Source organism: Pantherophis guttatus, chromosome 1 (genome assembly GCF_059756535.1).
Source record: "Pantherophis guttatus breed Tessera chromosome 1, ASM5975653v1, whole genome shotgun sequence".
Classification (NCBI taxonomy): domain Eukaryota; kingdom Metazoa; phylum Chordata; class Lepidosauria; order Squamata; family Colubridae; genus Pantherophis; species Pantherophis guttatus.
The window spans coordinates 96,484,302-96,507,002 of NC_142063.1; the positions used below are offsets into that span (position 1 = coordinate 96,484,302).

The following is a 22,701-nucleotide window of genomic DNA, read 5'->3' on the forward strand; positions in this document are numbered from 1 at the left end:
ATGGGAATTAACAGGAAAAATTAAAAATTTTAATGCAGGAAGGTAAAGGTTCCCCTCGCACATACGTACTAGTCATTCCCAACTCTAGGGGGCGGTGCTCATCTCCGTTTCTAAGCTGAGGAGCCAGCACTGTCCCAAGACGTCTCCTTGGTCATGTGGCCGGCATGACTAAATGGTGAAGGCGCACGGAACGTTGTTATATTCCCACCAAAGGTGGTCCCTATTTTTCTACTTGCATTTTTTATGTGCTTTCGAACTGCTAGGCTGGCAGAAGCTGGGACAAGTAACGGGAGCTCACTCCGTTACGCGGCACTAGGGTTTCAAACCGCTGAACTGCCAACCTTTTGATTGACAAACTCAGTGTCTTAGTCACTGAGCCACCACTTCACATTAAAGAGACAGAACTGGCTAACAATCATAACCAACAAGGGTGCTTTGCTGACTCTATGTTAAGCAGGAAAGAAATATCACATTATAGCCTTCCAGATATTTAAGTCATTGTTCTATGTTGCTCAGACTTCACCTTATCTAGACCTCATCAAAAACCTTGCATCTGGGGCCCAGATTTTAGGAAATACATTGATAACATTTCCAGAGGAGAGCTACGAAAAATGATAAAGGATGGAAGGAAAATACTTTTGAAAGATTGGGTACTGAGTATCTTTGTCGTGTTAAAGAAAAAACTGTAGGGAGCCAAGATAACTGTCTTCAAGAATCTCAAAGGCCGTCATGTGAAAATTGGAGAAAAAAATGTTCTGTGTTTTTCCAGAAAACAGGAATGAAACAATGTGCTTAAACGACAAGGATATTTCTGTTGGACATCAAACAATGTTTGATAAATAAAGCTGTTCAACAGTGGAACTGATTGCTATGGGAGGTGGTATTCCCCTTTGCTAGAAATGTTTAAATATTTACATTAAATAAATTGTAGTTAACACAATGCTTTGGACAGGTCAGAGAATTAAGTGATTATATGAATGGCAAATATTGTATATATTGAATGTATACACAGCACAGTCCTAGCCCTTTGAATTGCTCATTTACACTGAAGATACTTTAAAGTGTACATTTAATATTATTATGCCTGAATGTCTATGGAGATTCTCATATCATCTATCTCCAATCTACAACACAGTCCTTTCAACAGTTCCAAGAAGGCTCCACACCAATTTGCACCACTCAGGTGACCCAGATGACACAGATAAATCTCCAGGTGACCTTAACGACCAGCTAAAAGAATGCAAATGTACAGCTGTGTACAAGGAGTATAAATCCTTCCATTCCCCACCATCCAGTCAGAGCTGAAGAAGCTTCCTGGATGAGAAGGGAAACGTCTTCAAAGAAAAACCAGAACATCCAGTTGCCTCTTGAAAAAGCACCTTTGGGTGTTATCCCTGAAGCATCCCTATGTAATCTAGATTCTCATGTGGTAACAATTTATAAATGTTTGTGTTTATATTGTCCATTGTTCAAGACAGTCCAGGAGAGTACACTGTTTCCCCCCCATAACAACAACGTGAAGTTGGTAAATTTGGAATATATTCAGGTAAACTAAATTATTTCCACAACTCTTTTGAGACTGATCCTTCAAGGATCTATTAATAAATAAATAAATCCTATTTATTCAGAGCATTCTGGTGAATCCAGTACTGTTTTAGTGACACAGATAATGTTGTTGTAGCTTCTGGTTTGGTAAAAAATTCACTCACAGTGGGCACGAATTAATTTAGATCAGTCCAAGGATGAACAGCAAAATAACTTATGCAGAATTACTGTCTGAACAGCACATCTGAAAACAGCAGATGCTGATTATCTCTGAATAAGGCAAGTAAAGTTTAATGCTGTGCTGTATCAAAAATACATTGAATTGCCCTTCAAATCCAGCAATTATAGGGGAGGGGACCAGTGGTGAAATCCGAACCGGTTTGCTACCGGTTTGGCACTGTGTGCCGAATGCGTGCATGTGTGCACGTGCAGTGCACACCAAACGTGTGCTCTGTATGCACACGCATGCACAGTATGCAACAAAAGGGGGCTTGGGAAGGTACCTAGAAGTGAGGAGGGGATCAGCTGTGGCGTGCGGTTTAGCTTCGCTAGAAAGCAGGATCTCCTGCTTTCTAGCAAAGCTAAACTGCACTGCACAGCTGATCTTCCTTCGCTGTTCTACTTACCTTCACAAGCCTCCTTTTGGCACATGCTGCACATGTACGCATGCGCAGTATGTGCCAAAAGGAGGCTTGGGAAGGTAAGTAGAACAGCGAAGGAAGATCAGCTGTGCAGCGCGATTTAGCTTTGTCAGAAAGCAGGATTTTTTAAACTACCGGTTCAGGCAAACCGGAGCAAACCGGTAGCATTTCACCCCTGGAGAGGACCTAGGAATACCACCTCCAAATGGCATGTATGATGCCATATTTGTAACAAAAGAATAGAAACATATATCAATCCACAGTCTTCTCTATTTTTGCCATCCTCTATTGTCTGAAGTGTCATATCCTTGGCCAGTGGTATTATCAGACTTCAAACATGTGGAATGGTACCCATCCATTATTTGCAGGAATTCATTTTTTATTTATATCTGCATATAAATGGGAAAAACAGGCAAAGAATCTGGTCCACTGCCTCTGTCTGCAGAGATTTGATGTCATGTTATTATATATTTTCTAGATATATTCCATATGGATTTTACTACTTTTCTTTTCTTTTCTTTTCTTTTCTTTTCTTTTCTTTTCTTTTCTTTTCTTTTCTTTTCTTTTCTTCTTTTCTTTTCTTTTCTTTTCTTTTCTTTTCTTCTTTTCTTTTCTTTTCTTTTCTTTCTTTTCTTTTCTTTTTTCTTTTTCCTCTCCTCTCCTCTCTCTCCTCTCCTCTCTTCTTTACTTTTTGTTGCTGTTATTTTCCTGCATACTTTCAGTCCCAATACCAAACAGGCATAGATTCAAAGAAATGCCATTGTTTTTTTCTTTATCATTCCAAACCTTGCTGTTTTATTTAGATGGCAGTTCATACTTATAGAGACAGATGTTTAGCTTCATTTAAGCTGCAAACAGTCCTCCTAGCACTCAAATCGTTGCAAAACACCCTGGAGACACCGTGACTTTAGCACTTCAAAATTGATTTCAGTATAAAAACACCATGCTTATGGTGCCTATTGCATTTTTAAAAATCATGGAAAAGCAAAGAAGAACAAAGGGCACAACCAATCCTATTATAGGAGTACAATTGTTTTGGATTACATTTTCTTTTTTATGACTTGCTATGCTAAAATCAATCTAAAAACACGCAGTCACATCTGCTATTGCCATCTAGTGGAGAGGTAAATTAAGAATCCATTAGGCTGAAACAAATTCTGGAGGCTCTTCAGCATTCAATAAATATGCATTTTGACCTGATGTTAAACAATTTCTTACATCCAACTCCCACTTTTTTTTTTTGCCTCATAGAAAAGAAATAACGTAATAACGTGCTCCCTAAAGCATTCCCTGATAATCACATTGCTTGTTTCTTCTTAACAAAGTATGCCATTTGCAGTCTCTCGGACTTCACGGGCACAATGGCAGGAATGTCGTTTGCCAATGGTTTGGAATGGCAAACCTCACATAATGTAAAAGAGAAATAAGCCTGGGGAATAGGTTACAAAATTAATCTGATTCTTTGCCACACAGCTCTATTATGCCTTACAGTGACTGGATTCTTTGGGACTTGGAGAACTTTCTCTGCCTATTATGCCTATTTTTAGGAATCAGTGAAGAATGATTTGACGTGGCTAGTCTGGGAACAGTTAGTGGGAGACTAGTGCCTGCAAGCTATCATGCATTGCTTCACCAGGGTCATGTTCAGTGGTGGGATTCAGCTGGTTCGTACCACTTCGGGAGAACCGGTTGTTAACTTTCTGAGCAATTTGTTGAACTGGTTGTTGGAAGAAATCATTAGGGCAGAGAACCGGTTGTTAAATTAGTTGAATCCCACCACTGGTTATGTTGCCCTCCTCACTGACAGAGGCAGGAAAGAGTGGGTGTCATTTTGGCCTTGCTGAAATGGATTTTGTCAACCTGAGCTCCATTTTCGTTGGCAGAAGGTTGCAGGAGGCTGTTGCAGCCAAAAATGAATGTCATGAGGGCTGCTTGTGGCTCTCCTGAGCTCCACTTTTGCTGGCAGAGGGTTGCAGGAAGCAATTGCAACTGAAAACGCAGCTTACAAACCCGTTTTCGCTGCCAGAGCACTCGGGCCCCCGCAGGCGCCCTCGACACGAGTGATGTTGAGCTGGCCACGCACACCCTGGCCATGCCCACCCCGGCCCCCAAGGTCAAACACAACCCTGATGCAGACCTCAATGAAATCAAGTTTGACACCCCTGATCTAAACAATTGTAGTACAAAATCTGGAAGTCCTTTATACTTGTGGTTGTGGTCAGGAGGGTCCTCTGCACAGCATCATGTTGTGCTCCTGTTGCATCCTTTCTGGAATCATGTGGCTCTATTCTTTATCACCTCCTGAATAGACTACTGCAATGCACTGCCCTTGAATAATATCTGAAAACTTCAGCTGGTGCAAAATGCAATGGTTACAGCTCTACTATGTGAGCTGCATTGGTTATCAGTTTGCTTCCAGGTCCAATTCAGTGCTGGTGATGACCCTTAAAGCCTTACATGGCATGGGACCAGGTTACTTGAGGGACTGTCTCCACTCAGTTACATCCACCTGTCCCATCAGGTCCAGCATGACGGGCATATTGCAGCCAAAAAACTTCAGTGGAAGGAGGGGCCTTTTCTGTCATGGTGCTTTAGAACATCATTCCCCGTGAGGTGAGGTCCAGAAGGCCCTCCAAACTTGGTTTTTGCCATGGTTATCTGGGGAACCCATGGAAGAGTGGAACCCATTAAATGGTTGGTATAAGCTAATTGTTCTCTTCCCTGTATTTTTGTTAGCGTAGTTTTTAAATTGTTTTAAAGGATAAATTATATTGTTTAACTTTTTGTTTTAATTGTGTGTGCATCGTCACATGCAAGTAAGTTGTGTTAATTCAAGTAAGTACATGCATATATACAATGTTTGATGCTAGCTTGTTTCTGTTTCCTGCAACACAGCATTAGTGTAACGGCTGTCAGAGTGAAAAAAATCTGCATGTTTTGTTAGTTTTTCTTAAACAAAACTATACCTGCAGTGTTGGTAGATGTTTCAATACATAAAACCACACTATCATCCTTCCCCCAACTGGATGAATTTTAGATATATTAGACCAGAGGTGGTATTCAGCAGGTTCTGACTAGTTCTGGAGAACCGGTAGCGGAAATTTTGAGTAGTTCAGAGAACTGGTAAATACCACCTCTGACTGACCCCACCCCCATCTATTCTCTGCCTCCCGAGTCCCAGCTGATCGGGAGAAAATGGGGATTTTGCAGTACCCTTCCCCTGGAGTGGGGTGGGAATGCAGATTTTACAGTATCCTTCCCCTGCCACAGCCACCAAGCCACGCCCATAGAACCAGTAGTAAAAATGTTTGAATCTCACCACTGTATTAGACCACCGCTTAGAGCCTTGATGGCGCAGCAGACTAAAGTGCTGTTAAGTAGCACCAGCTGCCTGCAATTACTGCAAGTTCAAATCTCACCAGGCTCAAGGTTGACTCAGCCTTCCATCCTTTCGAGATAGGTAAAATGAGGACACAGATTGTGGGGGCAATAAACTGACTTTGTATAAAAAAAAACACCGCTTGGGGGGGCCGAAAGCCCTACTAAGCAGGTATATACAAAATTATGAAGGCTATTGCTTAACGCATTGTAAGCCGCCCTGAGTCTCTGGAGAAGGGCGGCATATAAATCGAACCAATAAATAAATAAATAAACAAACAAACAAACAAACTTCCATCATCCCCAGATGTTTGAAAATGTTGGAAATCTGCCAGCTAGGCTGGAAGGAGGGGTCAAATGAGGACCTAACTTAGAGGCTTTGCAAAGTTGCAAGAGTCATAAGTTTGATCTCCCCTGAGATCTATGCCTTATCTGGTTATCCCCAGAAGGCAAGCAGTCAGAGAGATTCTTGTAACTAACTAAATACTTTAGTTATTCATAAATGGCTCTGGTTGCTTGTATTTGACAATTGGTACAGGGAACCAAACTTTTTTATATGTGCTCTTTTTAAAAAAGATTAAAACTGATTGCCGAATCTTCAGTATTTAACTAATGCTTGACCTGATCGTCTTTCCTCCATGAAATTATGTGTGTATGTGTGTGTCTATATCTTACATTTCAGGTACATATATTTTAAGTCACATTTTTTAAAAGAAAAATTTATATATGTGTATACACACACACACACACACACACACACACACACACACACACAAGTGTTCCTGAGACATATCTTCAGAAGAATAGTAAGTTTCCTGAGCAACATGGGATGGATCCAATGGGGATGCTTGTGAAATCTTAATAGGACGCCTATATTGATAACTGAGCTCTCCCACAAAAGTATCTGGATTCATTAGCCATCTCCCCTATAAAGAAGGTTCTGGGTGGCATACAACAATAAATAACACAACCATTACAGAACCAATAAAAATCTAAACATCACAATAATAAATAGCATAAAACAAAAATACAGAGTGAAGGGAGTATAAAAATGGTTCCCTCAGCAATGAAATCATTGGGACAAAACTCTAGTCCTCTGGGAGCTCCAGGCCTGGCAGCATAACAAATTTTTGAGGGCCTTATGAAAAATCAAAAGGGGTGAGGCCAATTTAATTTCAGGAAGATGTTGCTGAACATGATCCCTGGACTGGAGCTGTGCAATGATAATATGTCTTGGGTTTGTCTGAAAGATTGAAAATGGTATACTTCATAGTTACTTTGAAAAGGATCTTTGCACACAAGAAATGGAAAGAATTTACAGTAGAGTATACCATCACTGTCTGGTGTCATTTTGAAAAAAAGTAGCCTTAGCTGTGAGGGCAGCATTTCTCAACCATAGCAATTTAAGCCATGTGGACTTCATTTCTTAGAATTTCCCAGCCAGCATGATTGACTGGAGAATTCTGGGAATTGAAGTCCACACATCTTGAAGTTGCTGAGGTTGAGAAACTTTGCATGAAGAGGGGAAAATAGCAGAAAAACAGCAGCCATTTCTTTTTCTAACTGAACTTCCAAAGTAAATGAGATTTCCACCCACAGACTGGGCATTTTAAAGAAAGATTTGGATCATTTTCAGGGCATCCTAGAATACCCCTCCATTTTTTTGCTTTTCATGTCTCCCCTGCTGTATTCAACTTCTCAGCAACAGTTTTCCCATAAGAATGTGGTCATTTGCCAAGTATTCTCATGAACAGTTCATTAAACTCCTTGGCGCTAGTACAAACAAGAAACAGCAGCATTTCCCCCCCCTCAGAAAATACGCAAAGATGTGATTTTTCTATCCTTTGCCGCTCCTCTCTCCCAGTTTTCAGTACTTAAATTCAGAAAATTGCTTTTATTAGAGTAGGGGAGCATGACCTGAAACTAACCAAGACATCCCCCCCCAACCCAGTTGTATGCACCTCCTCCCAAAACCTTGAATACAATTCTACCGAGTTCCCAAGGTTGCTGCCAAAACGCACTATACTTTCAAAAACAATAAAATACAATCATTAAATACGACAGGCACAACCAGAGCAAGAAGATTTAGACACTTTAACCTTGTGCTGGCTCTGCCCAGTTTTGGGGATGTGACTCACAGTCCTCAAGGAGAAAAACAGGTGGTCTTCCTTCCCTGTGGCAAAGGAACAAAATGTTTTTGATTGAAAGCGTTGATTGTCTGCCATCTCAAACCGCTTGACATAGCGGAATGTTGCTGATATTTTGAAAGTCAATGGGGCACTTCCATTGGGTGCTGGGATTGTGCATACATTTTTTTAAAAAAAGATCAAATGATCTTTTAAAAAGTGCTTGGGCCTTAGGCGCTATTTATATCACTATCAGTGCAAGGGCATGCATGAAGGCAGAGGTAAATATATCAGTACAGCCTACTCTGCAGCAACTATGCTGAACTTTTGGATTTGATTGATTGGTTAAGGTATTTTCTTTTGTAGAGAATAGTTTAAGCACAAGTGTATTGCATGAAAACCTAATTTTAAACGTGCAGCAAAAGATATTTGCCACTGAAAAGTCAACCTCTGAAAGAAATCCGACCTGCGTAAGATCAAAAACATTTAGCACAGCAAATAAACACTGGATGAGGATCAGGAAAAATAAATGGTTTGGGGCAGGGGAAGGTTTCAAAACCCGTCGCTACCAGTTCGCTTGTGGGCACACACACGCTCATGTGCTACACTTCTGCGCATGCGCAGAAGCATCTGGATGGGTGGGTGGAGCCTCCTGCCACCGCCGCTATCAGTTCGCCTGATCCAGGGTGAACTGGTAACAACCCACTACTGGTTTGGGGCTTCGGTCAGTCCTAAGAGGGAGATGAGATACATTTTTTTAAAAATCATGTATCTTTTTGAAGACATTTTTGTAGAATTATACAGCATTTAATCTGCTTTTCACATTTAAAAAACTAAGTCTCAGCATGGGAAGAGGTTTGATTTCCTTTTGCTAAAGGAAATTTTTTTCTCCTTACTTAGAATGGACAAAAAAGACTCCCATTTTTAATACTATAACATTGGAGTTACTTTGAGTATATCCCACTGAGATGTAAATCTCACTAAATTCAAGGCTGTTCCCAGGTTCAGGAATGAAGATTTACAGCAGTCCTTATTTTAAATCAGCAGATATTTCAGATTGGAGGCTGATAGAACAGCTAAAAATATTCCTTCCTACAGCCGATCTTCCTTTTTACAAAGCCTGAGATTCTCAGTATCAGAAAGCTAAGAATCAGATTTCTCTTTCAGGTAGATGTGAATAACATTCCCAAATCTGATGTGAGTTGAACAAAAAGCAATCAATATACTCTGTCTTGTGAGTCATTTAGTGTCATTTAACCATGGATTTAAACTGGGAGCTTTGCTTAAATATCAATGACACAATGCTGCTCTTAAAAAATGGTTAGCACAATAGGACAATTAAAAGAAGAGGAATGAGGCAACAATGGTGTTTCTAAATGTTTACATAGAAAATGACAGCCTAAAATAAGTTGTTTTTTTTTTTTTTTTACTATAGCTAGCAGTCTTCAACTACCATTCGGAAAGTAGTCTCTTTCACTTCTTGTGACATATTATCAATTGGAAAGCAGAGTTGATATTTAGTTTAGGACCCATTTCAAGGATGGTATGCTAATAAATTAGCTATTCTTACCTTACCTTACCCCCCCCACACCAAAAAAATCCCTTAACTTCAAGTATGGCACATTTAAAAAAAGAGAAAGGTATTTTATTTTAATGAAAACATACTTAGTAAGTAGTACTTAATGTATCCTGGCCCCAAGGACATCACCTGAAGTTGAATATCCTGAAATAATTGAAGTGCTATCATGTTCTGAAGAGGAGTGTCAACTATATTTCTTTTTCTTCCACAAGCTTCATGGGAGCAATCTTAGAATGACATTAGACAATGATTTACTGCAGTGGTTCTCAACCTTTTCTTCACCATGGACTCCCTTTAAATACCTTTTGTGGTCATAGATCAGGGCCATGGACAAACAAATCCATTATACTGAAGTTGTTCTGAATTTTTTTTTTCATTTCATTTTCTTTTTCATTTCACTTCAGTTTTCTATTTTTAGTGAGTGGGAAATATGTTGGTGGCAACTTGGTCAATACAATGGAGAATTATGCTGCTGGTTTTGATTAGGGGCATGGTCATGGAACCTAATTGCAACATTGATTGTTGTGGCCTCATGTTTTCAATTCTGTTTCAGTATGTTTTCAACAAGAGCTCATAAAACTCCTTGGAAAGCTACAACTTGTCTAATAGCTTTTGTTTGTAAAAAGTGCTTTTGTCCAGGCAAAGTTAATTAAAACTAACTAGTGAAGTAGAGTGATATGTATGTTTATGAACACAAGAAAGAGAAAGATAGACAAACAATTTGGACACCATAACTTAAGATGTAAATCAGAAGTTAAATTATTATTAGAATGCTAAAAAGACAGTATGTTCAACAGATTGCATTGCATGTCTAATGCATACAATTCTATATTTAGAAAATTTTATGTCCCTTTTTCCCTCAACTTCAAAGGAACTAAAATATATATTGTTTTCCAGAAAATAAGATTTTTTTATGTGTGCATCTAATATAAGCCCTACCCACAAAATAAGCCCTACTTAAGAGCCTGCCTGGCTGCCCTTTCCATCTAGTTGCTCGTGGTGCTGGGGCCACGACATGAGACACGATGGTGGTGGAGCTGCCCCATGCGCCCTGCATTGCTTACCTCAGGCCTCCTGTAGCCAGGCCATCTATGCCTTGACACCTGCCTTGTGGTGGCAGCACCAGCAGACATGTGCAGCAGGCCCACTTCTTCTGCTTGCTCATGGCTGCAACATAGCAGAAGGCTGAGGGGTGTGCTGGTGCCATGGTGGCAGCAGCGCACCACACAGCCTCCTGCCCCACTGCGAGCAAGCAGAAGTGGGCCTGCAGTACATGGGGGAAAAATAAGACACACCCCAAAATATTTTTTGGGGCCAAAAGAAAATAAGATCCGGTGTTATTTTCAGGGAAACATGGGTGGTACTGTTAATGGTATGATTAATAAACAGAATTCAGGTTTTAAAAATTAAATAGCAAAAGATCAGGGCTGTCATGCTCAATATTGTTAAAGAGGGGAGTTTAAAATGATCTCCCATAGATCACCTTCTCTTTAAATACCATCCTCAATGCAGCCATTTTTCAAAAGCATCAACCAGATGCATTTTTCTCCTATTGTTCTTCATAGCTTTCTGCTGTATGGGAGAAAAGGGGATAAGGAAAGGAGGGTATTATTAAAATTACATCTGAGAAGGGTTTATATTCCTGCTGTCCAAGAACTGATCACATAGACCTGGTTCAATCATTACATCAAACTGTAAAAGAGCTTTGTTTGGTTTTAGCATAACATATCACACGGGCCCAGCTACCATTGATAGCAGTAGCACTTAATACCACTTATATACCACTTTACCGTGCTTTCCAGCCCTCTCTAAGCGGTTTACAGAGTCAGCCTATTGCCCCAACAATTTGGGTCCTCATTTTACCCCACCTCGGAAGGCTGGAAGGCTGAGTCAACCTTGAGCCTGGTGAGATTTGAACTGCCAAATTGCAGTCAGCCGGCAGTCAGAGGTAGCCTGCAGTACTGCACTCTAACCACTGTGCCACTGTGGCTCAGTGATCTTAGTATATGCATGGAATCGATTAATAGATCTCATGGGGAGGGGAAAAAAAGGTGTGTTCTTCAGTATTCCAGAGTACAGAATATGCAGTCATGGATGGAACTATAGATCTAGTTGAAAGTTAGAAAAAAAATCCCCCCAAACAATCTGACAATAGAACTAATTATCGAGGCAGGTGGTGGGCTTCCCTTCACTGGATGTTCTTAAGCAAAGGCTGGACAGCCATCTGCCGGGAATGCTTTAATTTGGATCCCTGCCCTGAGCAGCGGGTTGGATTGAGGGCTTAAATGACCCCTGCCAACTCTTGCTTCTGACCTTTTACTTACAAAGCTTGTATTTTGCCACTGAACTCTAGCCATGTGCCTTCTGTGGCTTATTCACTGGAAGTAAAAGAGGACGTCTCAAGCATCCTTTCCAATTTACAAATAAGAATTAAAAACAAAAGGCAATTTTGTGGACATGATGGAAGCAAGGATGGTTGGAATGATGGAAAATGTAAGAGTTACAATTTGTGCAAGTGGAAACTAGACTTAGCTATGTTTTTTTCTCCGTTTCCTCTCTTATGCATCTAATTTCTTTTGTTTATTATTTATTAACACTTCTCTATATTTTACATAAGGTTGCCTATTCTGAGGAGGAGTAACATATATGAGAATGTAGAAATGGGAACCTTCATGACAAACTTTCCAAGGAGGATAAATAAATACCACAGGCATAGGGAATTTTAAGCTGTTGAAAAACAGCTGAAGTTTCATTTGAGCTGTCCTCTTATTCTCTTCATAATCTCCCTTGACAACTTTTATTTTGTCTTGTCCTTTGTAGTCAGTGGCCCAGTAAAGGGTGTGTATAGAAAAAATCCAATATTGATAGAACTCTTAGCGGTATATTTTAACTGATACACTTTTGATCCTTTCAAATGTTGAACCATATGTTTGTTAACTTCCTGCCTCAAAGCCATGCATATGCAGCATTACTGCAATAGTCACTAACAACTTCCGAAGTAAGTTGTTAGTCAAACTAGAAAGAACAGAAAGCAGTTGTTGGAAATCCCAGAAGGTACAATTTCCATAAAGAGTGTAAAAAGCACATGTAACATTCAATATAAACTTATCTGGATATGGGAGATCTATCATGAATGCCAACTTGCAGTCTGCAATGTGAAAACCAGCTAGATAGATCTTCTGAGATGACTTTAAGTCAAATATTGTAGTCATAACAGAAAAAAACGGAGCTCCAAATTTAAAAAAATCTACAGAATACATTTTAAAAAGCTTCAACTGAGTACATTGTGAAGAATTGTAGCTCGGCAATGACCAAGGTTGGTAACTCAAAAATATCACCAATAATATGAAATGGGAGGTGTTCATTCCAAGATACTATTATTTATGATATCAAAACCCGTAGATGACAGTTAGGAGAGAAAATATGCTCATGTTGAATATTTCTCTATTACTGTTACCTCTGGAAGAATATGCATTACCAAGTCTAATTTTCTCTTCAGCCTCCTTTTGGGTATATCCCAGAAAAAGTTATACTTCTTAAAAAGTTTACTTTAGGCTTTTTTAGTTTAATAAAGCAAAGCAAAGCAAACTCTCAGAGGATAACAATCATGCATTTTCCCAGATAGAGAATTGAAGATCACATCATTTTCAAATCCTAAGGAACATCCAGTCAAATTTCTGTGCTCTCTTTGAACACATATTCCGTATCATTTAACGCATCATCTTAGAACCCTTTCTTGTTTAAAAAAGAAAAAAAGTTCTATGTGGCAGAAATGATTCATTTTTGTAAGAAAAATCTCAAGCAGGCTTGAGTTTGGGGGAAAGGACTAGATCTGGAGCAATGTTAGCTATTTTTACATTTGTTATTAATATCCTATTAAATAAGAACCAAACATTTTATTTCAGAAAGATGTATTTAAATAACTATTTTTTCTATTAATAATTTCACATACATAGCCACCAATTACAATTACTAGATTATGATTATTATGTATGCTGAAACAGTCTTCAAAAGACATTATTAATTGTTTCACAATATATATATAACAAATTAAAAAAATGTTACTCAAGTAGCAATTGAAGGTGAACTGATTTATTAGACAGAATAATTGAAAAGCACCATTTTAAATTATCTAGATGACAGAGAATAATTTATAAAAATTAAAATGCAAAGGACCAGGAAGTGTTAAAAGATCATTAACATTATAGAAAATAATTCCTAAACTTCTCACTGAATGTATTTCCAATGCCAGCCCATTTTTCCTCCCCACATCAAACAAATTTCAAAATGTATTGAAATCTAGAGTTAGAAGAATTTTGCCAATTTGTAATTGACTTCAAACGAGTATTAAATTAACACACATACACAATAGCAGCAGTTACCACACAGTGCTTGCTAGTTTAGTTCAGTGGGTTCAATGCTTATTGATTATACCCCACCTAGTGCACAGGAGGGGATGTTAAGCACTTGCTTCAAATTCCTGATTCTAACCTCTCAGCCTCATTAGATGACTTCTGAAAGAATGGAAGCATTTAGGTATTCTAGTTTACCTGTAACAGGAAAGGACAACCCATTAAACAAACCCCGCACAATTACAGCTGTTACCTGCTATAGTGTTTAAAGTTTTTATAATACAAACCCTATATATCGCTATTCAGAAAGAAACTTTGTTAAATTGATGTGATTTGTTCCTTACAATTTTAACAAACGCTTTTGGTGAGGAAGCTACATCAAAAGAAACAGTAACTGAAGTTTTCCCTAATGTGTTTTCAAAACACAGAATGACATTCTGGCTACTGTGGTGAAATACAAACATCCTTTTGCAATGGAGCAGGCTAATGCTGAACAAATAAAAGACTGAAAAGGATCAAGAATAATAATTTGAAATATCAATGAAAAGGTCTGTTTTTGAAATAATCCAAGATCAATTACACTGATTGTCTTTTATCTTAATATATATACAACCATAATTGATTAGCAAATCAGGCTCATAAACTTGCTGTATCAAAATCCCTACGTGTGTGTGTGTGTGTATTTCTCTCTCATCTACCTACCTACCTACGTATCCATCCATCGATCCATCCTTCTATCTATCTATCTATCTATCTATCTATCTATCTATCTATCTATCTATCTATCTATCTATCTATCTATCTATCTGTCTACCTACCTACCTATCTATCTATCTATCTCTACCCACAAGATGAACTTACAGTGCTGGCAGATTATTGTGGCAGAAGAACAGCTGGAAAAATAGGATAAATACATAAACCAGTAACTCCGCTAATTTAGGGCATTTCCATACTGTTCCAATTTTTCAGTCCCCGATCTTCAAAAGCAGGTTCTGCCAACTTTACAAGACTGAGGCAGAGTGAACAGTCATTGCCCTCGAACAAAATACTCTCAACTCTCTTTCCTCACAAAATGATAAAATGAAGTTTACATAACTCTCCTCAGGTTGGCTACATTCGTCTTTTAAAATAGTCTTGAGTGGATATTCTGAGGGGGAGGTGCACAGCTATCAAGTCACCCTTCTCTTCAAAAGATCTGCAAAGCCCAACTGTTGGGAGGAGGTTTGAGGCTCTACAGAAGCTAAATCAAGCTGTAGCATTTTAAAGAAAATGTTAGATTTACAGCAGTTTCAAACACACTCTAGCTGAGCCAGAAATAAATTGGTTTAGTTCTCAAGCCCAGCCAAGATTATAGCAGCACAGATGTTCAGGAGTGCTTTCAAACTGGAACAATATTCTTGTCAGGAAGTTTCTTTAGCCTATCTGATTGATTGATTGATATGATTGATATGATTTATAGGCTGCCCATCTCGAACTAGTAACTCTGGGCAGCGAACAAAGCAAAAACAACACTGCCATGATACCTGAGGTTAAAACACTAAACCAAAGTCATAAAAGCAGCCTTACCACCAGAGTTTACCTAACGTAGCCCAAACGCCTGGGGAAACAGCCTGGTCTTCGTTGCCTTACAAAAAACTAACAGGGTTGGAGCCATCTGGGCCTCTGCAGGGATGCTGTTCCATTGGATAGGCACTACCAGATGGAAGGCATGGCTCCTGGGTCCAAAAAGATGATACTGCTTGATGAAAGGGACTTGGAGCCCATCCTCCCTGTCAGATCTGCTGGGGTGTGCAGAAACAAGAGGTGATTCTGCAAATAGCAAATGTAGGGCTTTATAGGCGATAGCAAGCACCAAGCATTGTACGCAGTAACCTTCTCAAAACCAGTGCATCTTGCACAGCAGCGGTGTTATATAGCTGTAATAAGTAACACCAAATTTAATTGTGCTACTGCATCATTCCAGACCAGCTGCAGCTGCTGAAAATTCTTCAAGGGAGGTCCCATATAGACCATGTTACATAGGAAGCGACTAAGGCATGAATCACTGTGATCTGAGAATGGGTAATAATTCAGTGGTGGTATTCAGCCGGTTCTATCCGGCTTGGGCGAACCGGTAGCGGCGGTGACGGGAGGCTCCGCCCAGACATAATCACGTCCCATTTTTGATTCTCTGCACATGTGCAGAAGGTCCTGCGCACACGCGCTCACATTTGCGAACTGGTAGCAAAGGTAAATGAATACCACCCCTGGTATAAATGTTGCAGAAGACAAAACTGTGAAGACATCTCCATAGCCATAATCGAGTCCAAAAGGACCCCCACATTTTCTGAACTACTCCATTTGGGAAAATGCATTGCCAGGCAGAGTTAAAGACAGGAGATCTCCAGACGTAGGTGCTTAAACCCAATAGCCATTTAGTCTTGCCAGGCCTGAGCCAAAGCCTATTTCTCCCATCCAGATCCCCACAGCCTTTAGGTGCTTGGTGGAGGCCACTGGAGATAGCAGAATCACTTGGTTGGCCTGAGATTGAAAGATATAATTAGGTATCATTAGCATACTGATAATATGAACCCCAAAATGGCATGACCTCACCCAGTGGCTTCTGGTAGATGTTAAATAGGAGTGGGAGGACAGGAAAGCCCTGAGGCCTGCCACAGAGCAGAGGTCTCAGGTTCAACTTCTACACTCCAACACCATTGACTGGGACCAACCCTGGAGAAAGAAGAACCACTGTAATAAGTACTTCTCACTCCCAATCCCCTGAGCCGGAGATAGCAGTGAAGGCTACTGAAACTAAGAAGGGCCAGGATGAATGTACCATCCCATTCCAAACCTACTAGAGATCATCAACAAGGTCAATCAATGTTGCCTCAGTACTGGATCTGCCTGAACCTGCTTACAAAATTTAGTTTTTTTCAGACAATGGGCATTAGATAAGTGAAAATAGCAGCAGAGGAGTCAAGCACAAGACTCAAATAGATAAGCTGGCTTTACTGCAGATGCCAAAGTCCTTATAGTGAAGATCAGCTACTGCAGAATCTAGGAATCTAGCTATATTTATTCAGTTCTAGTGTCTCCTCTGCCTTTATGTGATAACAGACTTTTTGACACTCATTTCTCAGCCTTGGGTGTCAAGGGCACTTTCACAGTGTTTCTCTGATCTCTGGCTCTTCACTTCCCTTATCATTGGCTGAAAACGTTTCTCCCACCCCCCAAACAATCAGAGAATCTGCAGCAAAGAATTTCTGAAACCACTGCAGCATCACAAAAGCAAAAGTGAGAGATGAGACTATCTTGTGCACAGAAACCTGTTCACGACACACTGAATTTAACTCTAGATTTTTAGGATTTAAATTCTGATCTTCCCAATACTATGTGTAAATGCATGGCCATTAAACTGTGAAATAATAACAATTATATTAATAAAGGAGAATATTTGTAGCTCAGGGTTGACATGAGGGGTCTATGGTGTTCTCTGAGCTTGCTTGTTTTTTCTTGCAGACTAAGTAACCCAAACTTAGTTTGGGTTACTTAGACCCAAACTAAGTAACATCATCAGTGCTAGTAAGGAGTGCACTTTGCTGTCAGGTTTATATTCTGGTGGCTTGCCTGTCACCACCCCTAGGAACACTTGACACGCAAATCACCAGAATATAAAGCTGACAGCAAACTGCACTCCTTATAGCACTGTTGATATTACCTAGTTTAGGTAATGAAACGTCTGCAAGAAAACAAGCAAGCTCAGAGAGCACCAAAGAGCAATCACATTTTCAAGGTGATAGGAATGTGCAAACTGTGGCATTCATGGATGCAGAGGCATCAATTCAAAAATTTGTACTTCATAAGCTATGAGTCTATATAAGCTAGACATGGTCCCGTTGTTCTGCCCCAGCTCCGGATTCCCAAGGATATTGACACACACCAACGGTCCTTATCAAATTTATTAAGTAGCGAGAATAAACCAAAGTCTGGCAACCAGCCCAGAAAACAAGATATGATAAGACTTTTCCAGAAATGCTCTGATGATAATTACAAGTTGTTTCCAGCAAGAAACTTACTAATGGTGTGTGACTTAAATAGACTAAGGGAGTGGCCAATTATCCTCAAGCCTTACTCTCGAGGTGACCTCCTCCTCCTGAGTAGCCACTCCTGCCTTTTGGCAGCCCTGCGTGCTCGAGCATTGAGGAGAGGCTCCTCCACTTTGCTCTCTCCACTTGAAGGAGCCTCTGGAGGTTCTGAAGGCCCTGGCTGAGTCTCTGGCACCACATCCTCTTTAGCCTCCGCGCTGTCCAACGTGAGCGCCGACCGCACCGGCTGCTGGCGCGACACCACACCAGCCTCCTTGTCATCGGGATCAGCCACGATCCGCGCAGGCCGCTGGCGGGCCACAACACCCGTAGCCATGGAGTTCACTAAGTAGGAAAGAGAAGCTGCAAACAAACAAAAAAAAGTCCATAGCCATTTACCAGTACTTCAGTGGTTCTTATTTAATCTTCCCTTTCTTCACATCAGCCTTTAGGTCTGTAGTTTTCAAAATCAATCCTACTAATTGATTAGTAGGCTAATCCTACATAGAAGTACACTATTTTTAATATATTTATCTTGCTGAACAGCAAGAAAAATAATTGATATCATAGGTTAGGCAGGGTTGGTCCAAAAGCTTTCCTCAACTTCAACAACAATTAGAGAGAGAGATCCTATATAAAACAGATCTTCAATTATCAGAGAAACATGGCAAATGTATGCATTTAGGTAAACATGAATTTTAATAGATCTGAAATCTACATTTGATACAGAAATGAAGCTGTTAGCATAATAGTATGTTTTTCCTATATTTTTTCAAATGCAATAAATATCAGATATAATCTATAGGTTCTGTTGCATATTACCTTCATAGCAATAATATATCTCCATGAGAAATATAAGGAAGGTTCAATTTATGTAAGCTATGTAATGCTTGGGTATGAATATTATCAAACAACTGCATGTTCATAATATATATTTTTATAATATAGAAATAGCTCTTCAGTTAAAACATAACTTGCAAGAAATATATCCACGCATTTTGCAAAATCACAGAAAGCACCTTCAATTGTCAACCACTTGTAGATTTGAAAATGGAAGGAACTCAGTATCCATGAGTCATTTGTTGATCAAATACCTAGTTTGTAATTTTGATCAAAATGCACTTCAAAAACTTCATTTTGTGGTTTGACAAGTTCATAAGAAAACACAATTAACAAAATCACAATTTGCAGAAAGCACCTTCAAGTTAGGCAATGCACTCGGGATGTTCAAGCATGGATATTATGGATATATAGGCTTCCTCCCCCTTGTATCACAGGGGCCTATTTGCCAAGAACATACAGCTATATATCTAGCCCATCATCTTGAACCAAGAGGAAAACATAACTCTTGTCTGATGAGAAACCAGGTGCGTTTGTGCTATGTAGTCTCCTTTCAGAGATACAATTGACAAAACTTCTTCAGAAATATATCTGGGAAAATGAAGTACATGAATAGAGTGGGTTGAATTCCACTTCACTTTCTTAATCTAACATATATGTAGATTAAGCTGCTGCAATTCTGCATAACTGAAAGTTCTGCTTTCACTTAGAACAGGGGTCGGCAACCTTAAACACTCAAATATCCACAAAGGTCCTAACCGGCAGCCCCCATTCAATTCTGGAGCTGACCGGAAGTCCACTTCCCCCACCATAGAGTCTCCTCCTAGCACGGCGTCCTTTTTCCTCTACCTATCCTAACCGAAAGCCCTATCAATTGTGGAGCCGACCAGTGACAGAGAGCTGCAGCAGAGGGATGAAAGAGCGACATGCGGCTCTAGAGCCGCAGATTGCTGACCCCTGACTTAGAAACTCAAATTACAATATAATACTGTTTCCACACATACACACACCAACTACTGGTTTCTACGTGGTCTGATTAGAAATGGAAAGATGCTTTTTGGGTTTTTTGGTACAATTTTGCTTACTTTACTTTTTGCTGACTAATTAAATTTTTTTCAAGAATTTATCCCTTTAGTGGATAAAACACAAACCTTATTTATAAAACTAAACAGTTAAGTTGTATCCAATAATAACAAGGGATGCTTATTGTTTCATTTTTACATTGAAAATGTTATCCTATTATGAGAGAATTGATTTTTTTTTAAAAAATTGCTTGTTTGCATTTTGTGTAAGTTGGCTAGATTGGCCACAAGAGTTCAAGTTTGTCACTGTTGTGCTTTTTTTTTCTTTTTTTTTTTTTAAAAAGGATCATAAATGGTTGGCATGATGTAACTTCCCCCTTCCCCCTTACTTAGCATAAATAATGACTTGGTGAGGAATTGTTGCTTTTCTTGGCTATTCCAACCTTTTCCTCTTCACGATATTAACTTTGATTTTGCAATGTAAGCATTCAGCATCCAGCTTTTCCCTGGAGCTTCTGCGAAACATGTTGGTGTTCAAGGAGGTTAAATCAAACTGAACATAAATCCAGAATCCAATATCCAAAAGAATTTTAGAGAATGGTCACTTGCTGAGCTAGGGTCTACTCAATATCTCTGAATCTTAAACATAAAATCCTGTCTCCTGACAATGGGCAAAGTTCAAGGATCAAGAATTCATAGAAAACTAGTCCCCTTCAACATATCATAAAATAGTTTAGACACATTTTATATATCATCTATATCACAATCCTCATTCAAGGAAAAATGGCATGCAACAAATCACATTCGAATATATGAACAAAGGTTTTACTTGGGCATATAACCGCTCAAAAACAATTCTTATAGTAATTTGAGCAACCCTCTAAAATACCTCATGGCAAATTTACTACAAGTGAAGTTTTGGATAAAATTGGATCTGGGCCCTTGAATACTGTCTCAGCTTCTGGAAGGCAAAAGGCATGACCTTATATCACGTGAACAGTTTTCTTTGAACTACAAAAACAAAGTTACTGTGTAATACCTAAAGACACTAAATGAAAGATCTATTCAAAATCAGAATCTAACTTTATAAAATATGTAGAGAGTATTATTTTACATTTATCATTTTCCACAGAGAATACATTTTTAAACTGCTCTAAAATTTCAGTACAAAATAAGTGTAAATCAAGTTGAATAAAAATATATTATACTAAAAATTTATACTTTTATCTGTATATAAGCTAATTCTGTTGCTCAAAACCAACAGTACAGCATTGTCTGGTTTTCTGTAAATGTTTAGAATTTCTCATTCATCTGAGGTATTCAGAAAACAAGTTAAACATAAACACTTCTCTTTCTGAGTTTTTGTTATTTCTTTTGTATTTCTTTAAACCTTCTATCTTACTATTATCAATTATATTCTTTCCTTTTCATTAAGTAAACAAAGCTTATTTTTATTTTCTTTCAGTACCCTGGCAGAACTAACCCTATTTATATTTCCAATGTTTATAGCACCGTACTGACTGTCTTGCTGTATATTTTCCACACTTTTAAAGTATGTACATATTTCGTACCTCAGTCTTTGCAAGTAAACAAGAGTATTTTACCACCAAAGATACTATACTGTATATTATTTTAAGTGCACAGTTGCATATATTCATGCAGACTTTATAGGAATGAAAAATATGTGGAATGTATATAATGGGAACAAAAAGTTGGCCCCTTATAGTGACACAAGTTGTTTTATTTGCATCATCAAACTATACACCGTCTCTCTCTCTCTCTTCCTTCCCCTCCTTCCTTCCCTTCATATCCTTTGAATCATAAATAAAATGAATCATTTGTCCCAAATAAACATTTGGCATGCAGGGAGGAGGGGGGAGAGAGAAAGAGAGAGAGAGTGTACAGTAGAATCCATAAATTAATTAAACTGACAAATTTCAACTTATTTCATTCTACGGACCATCTACACCAGTGGTTCTCAACCTTCCTAATGCTGTGACCCTTTAATAGAGTTCCTCATGTTGTGGTGACCCCCAACCATAAAATTATTCCTAAAACCATTGAAAATATGTGTTTTCCTATGGTCTTAGGCGACCCCTGTGAAAGGGTCATTCGACCCCCAAAGGGGTCCCGACCCACAGGTTGAGAACCACTGATCTACACCTTAAAGAGCAATTTGTGGCATGAATGCTAAAAGTTTTTGGGTGCTGCTATAAGTAAGGGGGGCATTATTCCTATCAGTCATGACCTCTGTGACTATAAGGGAAAATACTATAGACTAGAACACTGTTTCAACTCCAGTACTGATGAAAAAGCCCAATGCGGTCAGAGTCTGGGTTTCTAATTATGTCTTTAGTGTGGCAGGGAGGAACCCTGTGACGAAAGAGAGAAGCACTAGAGAAGCTTGGGCAAATGAAACAGTGTCTTGCACAAGGAAACAGACCCTCTACAGATACATAAAAACAGTGTGCATGAGGTTTCCTCCAAATAGCTCATTGGAGCAGATTCTTATTTCTGTTTGGCAGTAATTTAGCTTAGCTTGGTTGTGGATCAGGATTTGTGTCTGGTGCTTATTCTCTAAGAAATTAAAAGACAGTTAAAACCAAGAGTTAATTCATATAGCAACCTGCTTTTTCCCAATCAAACCTATTACTTTCCGGTAGATTTCACTTTCTAATATTTCTGAATTCAAATTGTCCTAATACAAATATTTAAATTTAACAACCAAGAACATTCCAAGAAACAGTGCCCTTTCTTTTCAAGAAAGCGTAGTGTAAATTGAGAATGACTGCAAAGAAAGGAGAGCTTTTTTTGTTGTTTGGTTCCAATTTTGCCACCCGTGGCTTCCTGATGTGCTTTTCTTCATTCCAAGTTTCTGTATTTGGTGAACAGATTGTAGAGCACTCTCAGTGTTGACTTCAAGTCACAGTTGACAATGTCTAAAAAGAAGGAAAAGTGGGGGAGGGAAAGAAAGGTGAGCTTTTCAAATAACCTGAAATCACAGTGAGCAAATTAAAAGGCCCACATTGGGAAGAAACATAATCACACATTTGTATTTATAGGCCAAAACTGCAGTTCTTCTATATAGTAAGACTACTGAAAGCTATTTGATTTTAATAGAGTTTTAGCAGCCAACCTACAGGATTATAAT

The 22,701-nt window shown here is 39.0% G+C and overlaps 1 protein-coding gene across 3 annotated transcripts in view; it reads right to left on the minus strand.

The window, feature by feature from the left end:
* Positions 1–18,364: 18,364 nt before the first annotated feature.
* The window catches only part of PARVA (parvin alpha), a 72,429-nt gene continuing 68,092 nt past the window's right edge, over positions 18,365–22,701 (minus strand). For all 3 annotated transcript variants that reach the window (XM_087878668.1, XM_087878671.1, XM_034417107.3), the window contains one exon: positions 18,365–22,489. In XM_087878668.1, the coding sequence (XP_087734794.1) occupies positions 22,413–22,489 (77 nt within the window). In that variant the 3' untranslated portion in view covers positions 18,365–22,412. The remainder of the gene's footprint in view (positions 22,490–22,701) is intronic.